At 40.6% G+C, this 7,036-nt stretch overlaps 1 protein-coding gene across 1 annotated transcript in view; it reads right to left on the reverse strand.

Annotated features, from left to right (window-relative positions):
• Positions 1–853: 853 nt before the first annotated feature.
• LOC101852255 (DC-STAMP domain-containing protein 2) overlaps positions 854–7,036 on the reverse strand; it is a gene marked incomplete in the record, with an annotated part of 15,014 nt that continues 8,831 nt past the window's right edge. Inside the window, 2 exon segments of the mRNA XM_013085240.2 lie at positions 854–2,835; positions 4,934–5,032. Coding sequence (XP_012940694.2) covers positions 2,524–2,835; positions 4,934–5,032 — 411 coding nt within the window.

Here is a 7,036-nt window from a genome sequence, read left to right on the forward strand (position 1 = left end):
AAGAGAGAGAGAGAGAGAGAGAGAGAGAGAGAGAGAGAGAGAGAGAGAGAGAGAGAGAGAGAGAGATTTTTAATTTTATAACTGTATGACTTCTAGTTGTATTGCCGATGTAATGCTTTGTCGTTGAATAAAACGATAGGAGACAGGCTATTGTTGTCATATAATAATGTCTAAGAATATTTTGTCCTGACCTGCTGTGCCTCTGTCTCTTCCAGACTGACCTCATGTACAGAGTGTACAGAACGTACAATGCCTTTTTAGAAGGCTTGCAACTCAAAAACTATACCATGGCAGAGTAGGCTATATACGCCAACCTCTGGAGGTAACACGAAATAGCGTTTATCATTATCTTTAAAGCATCCAGAGTGCTATTTTATAATCTCCGATTTGCTTCGTTGCAAGACTGTTTCTATTGATCCATGCATTCCAGTACATTTTCTTGGTTCTCAAGGTGAACAGTAGTGTGGCAATTTGTCTACAAGAAGTTATTTGTATTACACTTACACACTCAAAATTATAAACTTCCTGCTAGTTTCTATGAACAACTTTTTAAGAACAACTATTTACTACGTTCCCCATTGCTGATTTGTTGAAACTCCCTATTCTGTAAAATTGACTGTTTTATCATTTTGCTCGGTTTCTTTTAAACTCAAATGTTCTAGTAAACTAAAAGCTTGTCATGGTCTTTCCCTGTTCCAGCACATCCAAGAGCTTTCCTCTGTCTTGAGCAACATCATCTTCCCCGAGCTCCCTCAGTCGCCAGATTTTGCCCCTCAGTAGCAAGGATCAAGGATTCAACTTACAAGTGTCCGGACTGAAACAGTTTTGCGCCTCCACCCCCCCCCCCCTTTCCTTTTTGCATTTTGTAACAATGTTGGCAATCATCCACGATATGTCTGCTGTAACGTATTTTGACAATAGAAAATAATGTTGAAACATTCGCTGATTGCGTTAAATGATACATGTTATTGACAAATTGTGAAGCTTTTCTCTCTTTGTATGTTTTTCCTCAACTCAGACAGCCCTTGTTCCTCCGTTGCTCTTTTGCATCTCACAGGCACTGGTCCACACGTATCAAACAGCCTGTGATATGGTCAAGTGTGGAAAAGTCCATACACGTTATCTCAAGATAAATGAGATGTCTAAGAAATAGTATAGACGTCAATAACATACTTGCATCGGTTTTGAAAATCACGTCTACCATGTAGGACATAGAAGAAAAGTCCCTTGAAAAAAATATGCCGTGAAAAAATCTAGTGAGTAAGAAAAAGGAACCCAAAACGAACATACAAGAAGTTACGAGTCACTCGTTGAGAGAAATATACAACTACATTGTGTAATGCTGGCACACTTTCGAAAAAAAAAAAGATATCAAAGCCGTGCTCTATAAGAGATGAGCACTTTTTAAGGATATCGGTACAATTTACTTGATAATAATAGTAATGGTATCCTTCAATGGCTAATATTTCCCTTAAAAAATACGAACATGTAATATTTCCATATAATTACGTGTATCACAAAAACTATTTTCCAAGTGAGTCAATTGACACAACTGAGTAAAGTGTGCTCGTACCATTTGGAAATAAAACTGCTTTTCAATACTGCTACAAGTTAAATCTATGTCTAACGTTGAAATTGCTAAAGGAATTTGTGTCTATGTACTTCTCTTTGCTCAAACAAACAAACATGATGCAATATGTATCATATGTGTGTCCCGCCATGGTTATTGATGCACCAACCAGTCTCTACCCTCGATTAAGAAGTTCTATCTGTTCAGTACCTAGTTTTGAGAAATTTGTTGAGTTTCACAGCATGCCAAGCCTTTTCGAATGCAATTAATTGAATATCTTGATAAAGACTTCGGATAGAATCTAATCTTACGATATTGAAAGGGCAAATAGAACATAATATTATGGTTTTCTGATCTTACGGTCTAAATAATTCAAAACAGCCAAAAATATCAGACAGAACGTTTTAATTTAAAGGTAGTCCAGTAGGTAGTGGTTTGATGGAGGTTAATTTATCGTAAGGTACGCATCGTCAAGTTTTCTCTTCTTGTCCTGCGGAGTATTAAAATTTGATCTCAGTAAACAAGTAAGGCGATTCTGAGATCGTCACAAATATTACACGTAATACCAGATGCACATTTTCATTTTTTCCCCCATTTATTCAAGCCTGTTGGACCAGACTATAAAAAATAGAGAAATTATACACTTCTTGGTAACAGTGGTACTAATACCTGCTTTTTCCTCAACATCCTATCAGAATGGGCTCGGACTTAACCCCCCCCCCCTTTCAACGCCTTGACGTTCGTAACTTGAACAATGTCCCTCACAAAAAAGTGTTACTGCAAGAATAAATTGCTCATAAAAAATTTCCACCCCTACAACGTGGCATTGGATTTGGAATTGGAAAAAAAATAGCATGAGCCCGGGGTGCAGATTACCACGAAGAAATATAACAACAGCAATAATACCAACAGTAACAATCCACAAAGTCACGGAGTCACAGAGAAACCAGGTATCAGTTACTATCGTCACTGCTGTCTGAACTATGGAAAATGTCCGTGGTGACCATTTCTGAGCGTTTTCTGGTAGACCCCAATCTTGAACGTTTTCGGGGAGGGATGTTCGAGTCTTCCGACTGTGAGTCTTCTCTTGGCTCACGATATTGATATTCGGTCTCGTATTCGGAACTGGAAACCTCCTCTGACTCTGTTTCTTCCTCCTCTTCTGCTTCTTCGAGTTCCTCGTCGACATCGCTGGAGGAAACGTGCGATGTTTGGCTCTCCAGTAAAGCCAGCTGTGAAGCTGTGCTGGCGACCGCGAAACGTTTCTGGAGAAAGAGAGGGAAAGAGAGACATAGTGCTCAGACACAGTGGCCGCAGCTGCAGCGATGCACTTTAAAATTACTCGCCGCGTCTGTTCCGACTTCTTTTCTAGCAAACACAGTGACTGCGTCTTTCGGTTCAGTCAATTCATTAGGCCACGAGTCAGTCAATGAGGATGGCTAAAGAGGTTCTTCAATTGTTGATGCTTTCATGGCTCCATAACAGACGATCCCGAAGTAGATATTAGGTACATAGAATCAATAAAAAGAGAGACACGTATGGTGAATACCATCACCTGATGGCAGTAATCCTTTCAGACGAAGAAAAATGCCAGAAATACATCCGGATGAGACCCTCCACATTTCAGCTCTTGTTGGACAAAATTGGACCTTACATAGAGAAGCGAACTACCAATTTCCGAAACCCCTGTCAGCAAAAGAGCGTTTGAATTTGGAAAAAGACTACTTGCTGACAAGCTGGATTTACCACAGGATACAGACAGTGACACAACCCTCCCATTTGCATCCGTAGCAGATGATGCATTTCCATTGAGAAGAAATTTGATGAAGCCATTTCCAAACAGACAATTAACTCATGAGAAAGAGCTTTTCAATTATCGTCTATCACTTGCATGGAATTCAGTTGAATGCTCTTTTGGTAGGATTTTGCAAATGTGGCGTATACTCCTGCGCCAAATGGATGAACAGCCAGAGTCGGCAACAGATGCAGTCAAGGCCTTCACAGTGCTCCACAATTTCATTATCATGCAAGAACCTGGAAGATCGGTGCTACGGTACATTGAGGATGACGTGGTTGAGCCACGGACAGGTCTACCAACGTTCAACAGACTAGAAGTTATAAGGGGCAGAGCTACCAAAAGTGGAATGGAAGTGAGAAATGCCTTCATGGGATATTTCTCGTCACCGCAGGGTGCATTGCCATAGCAAAACAACAAATGCTATAACGTCTGATCAGTCCACACTCTCATTTAAAAAGGGTTATCATTGCATCTCTTTTAATAAGCTAAAGTAGGCCTATAGTTTGAAACAAGTATACGTGTTGTACAGTGTACATATGTTCAGACAAACAGACGGATAGACAGACAGACAGACAGAAAGAAAGAAAGAAAGAAAGTTTTTTACCATTGCATCCAACTTCGTTGGCTATTTTCTTCCTTTCGGCCGATATCATGGCTCTGTTGCAGTAGTTTTGATCTGCTTTGTCATAAACACATCTTCTTTTTTCAACTGGGTGTATTAATGCCTCCGACTCCATTGTAGTCAAAATGCGTCAATTCACGATGACTACACCCTACACGCACTACACTATCACGCCACAACAGTTTAGCCGAGCAGCAGACGCTCGAAATTTTATTTCAGCAAGTGCACGCGGAGAACCTTTTCTGCTCCGTCCAGCGCTGCGTCTGCTCCGCGCCCACTGTAGCGCCGTGCATTCAATCCTTCGTTAATAAAATTTGGCGATGCAACTTTTTCGGAGAAAGAACACACACACACACACACACACACACACACACACACACACACACACACACACACACACACACACACACACACACACACACACACACACACACACACACACAAGCACACATACACACATACAGAGTGAGAACGAGATTTAACGTCAAGCACGTGGGTTCTATCCAAGTTCTCATAGATTGATTGCCATATATTCGACAAAGCAAAAAATAAAAATGGAACTGAAAGGGGGATTGCGGTCATGTTAACTGAATGGATGCAATTTAAAAAAAAGATAGTAAGATCGCCTTTCACAGATTAAAAAAATAGTTGATAGTTTTATTATTATAGATATGGCCACCCCCCCCCCCCCCCAGCTAATTACAGGACAGTCCTCGCACTGCTACTTCATGTAGATCTATTATTAGTGTTAAAAACGTACCCCTGACCTCAAATGGGCTTTGTTACTACATGCTCAAAATGGAGAGGGAGCGAGAAGTTGTTTGGCTCTCAGATGTTGTCTGCTCAAAGGAGGCTACTTCTCCTCGGTGTTGATGGTTTAAAAAAAACCCTGATCCGTGACAAATGGATACTTATACTACATTTTCAGGATAGTCACGGCTACCTGGAAAGCTTCCATCACTTGGCTCGGCCGTCGCTCATCTCTCTTCTCCACCGCCTTTTGTTTGCGGGCTTTGAGGTTTGCCACGCGGACCGCTTTATCCTGAGGGAGAGTACGACAACGTGGTTACTTTTCTTTGAATGAGCTGAAGTTCAGCTTACCACACTCATTAGAATGTTTAGTATTAAAACAGGGTAAAGAATTACGCATATGTATATTATTCAGGAGTTTATGTTTGAAAAAGAGTCCGACGAGAACATGTACATTGTATATCCAGTACAGCCGTAGCATTCGACTTTATTTATGCAACTGCAAGTCTTATCTTTAAAAAAAAATCTACTGTGTAAATCTTTTACGTCTTGATATATTATTCTTCGGGGTTCAGACCTGTTCGTCTTCGCTGGAGTCTGTCTCAACACTTTCATCGTCTGCATCGCCATAGTCCACCTGAGGTTACAGAAGACAAGGGACGATTAAGGGGTGAGGTTGTAGACGAAACCTTTTCAGGTGCACGACTGCGGATACCAAGACATTAAAATTCAAAGACTGAACGAAACAAGCATAAACGTCTGACAAATTGCTGCGGGTTTTTTTAATGACTCGTAGCGGTGCACAGCCGCGATGGTGATAACAATAACAACGGTTGTGAAAAGAGCGCGAATTAAATGAATTTGTAATTTTGTTTTAGACGTTTATAGTAAAAGAGGTTCGAAATACTAGGTGGGTTGGCAAGAGGAAGAGATATCGGTATAGGAGACATATTTAAGTGTCTATGTATACACGAATACGCATGTAATATTTATGCACTTGTATATTCTGACGAGAATACGAAGTAAAATTCTCCCAGAAATAGCCCAAGAACAGTGTGGTTGTATTGAACGCAAAGAAACAGTAAATGCCATATATGTCTTCAGAACAACAATAGAACGTGCCCTGGAAGTTCAGAAAAATCTTCATTTATGCTTTATAGACTACACCAAGGAATCCGACAAAGTTAAGCTCGACAAGATAATCTACCTGTTAGAAGTCCTCAAGAATGACGGAAAGGACTTAAGGATTATCAAGAACATGTACTGGGATCAAACCGCTGCACTAAGAATATAAAACGACATCAGCGAATACATATAGACTAGATCTACTTAAAAGAGGAGTCAAACAAGGATGTGTTCTTTCACCAGACTTGTTCTCCCAGTATAGTGAAAATATAATGAGACACATTGAAAAAATGCCACCCATCGCGATATGGGGGGGGGGCATAACGTAAACAATCTAAGATATGCAGACGACACAGTCGTGATGAAGAACACCTACAGGATCTATTAAACTCATCGAACAAGAGAGTGACAGCATGGGCCAAAGCCTTAAAAAAACACCGAAACAAGGGTGATAAGCAGAAAAACTCCCCCCAAACTGCAATATCAAAAATCAATAGTACCACCCCCAAGCAAGTACAACATTTTGAATATTAAACTTTGGGGACCATTATATTATCAGATGGGAGATGTCCCACCGAAATTAAAACCGCATTTGCCCAGCAATAGCATGGACAATCAATAGACAGCTGGAAAGAACAATAGAGCCGACAGAGCATAAGAGTAAGACGCATGCTGCGTACCCCATGGGCAGCTAGAAAACCAAATGAAGAAGTCTTGGTTGAAGCAAATTGCAGACGACAGCTTATGAAGAATATACGAAAGCGACAGGCAAATTTCATTGGACACACAATGCGGAAAGAAGCATTGGAGAATACTGTAACAACAGGCAAGTTTGACGGAGAGAGAGGCAGAGGCAGACAGATGGAAAAGATATTGGATAAGTTGACAATATGACTGGGAACAGCAGGAACAACAGACACCATCGCTGAGAGCAACGCAAGACAAAGTGAGGTGGAGGTCCATGATCGCCCACGCCAGTCGGCAAGGCACCGGATGATGATGATATTACTAGTTGCCAACAGGCCTTTAGTTCAACCCCACCAGAATTATAGTTTATAAATTATAGTTATAGATGATAAACCTGAGGTAGCTGGCAAGGTCTACACGTATAACTTTTCTTTTTCCTTAGATGACGTTCATAGTGTGTGTAGCATTATTATTATTATTATTA

The sequence above is a fragment of the Aplysia californica genome, unplaced genomic scaffold (genome assembly GCF_000002075.1).
Source record: "Aplysia californica isolate F4 #8 unplaced genomic scaffold, AplCal3.0 scaffold00358, whole genome shotgun sequence".
Taxonomy (NCBI): domain Eukaryota; kingdom Metazoa; phylum Mollusca; class Gastropoda; order Aplysiida; family Aplysiidae; genus Aplysia; species Aplysia californica.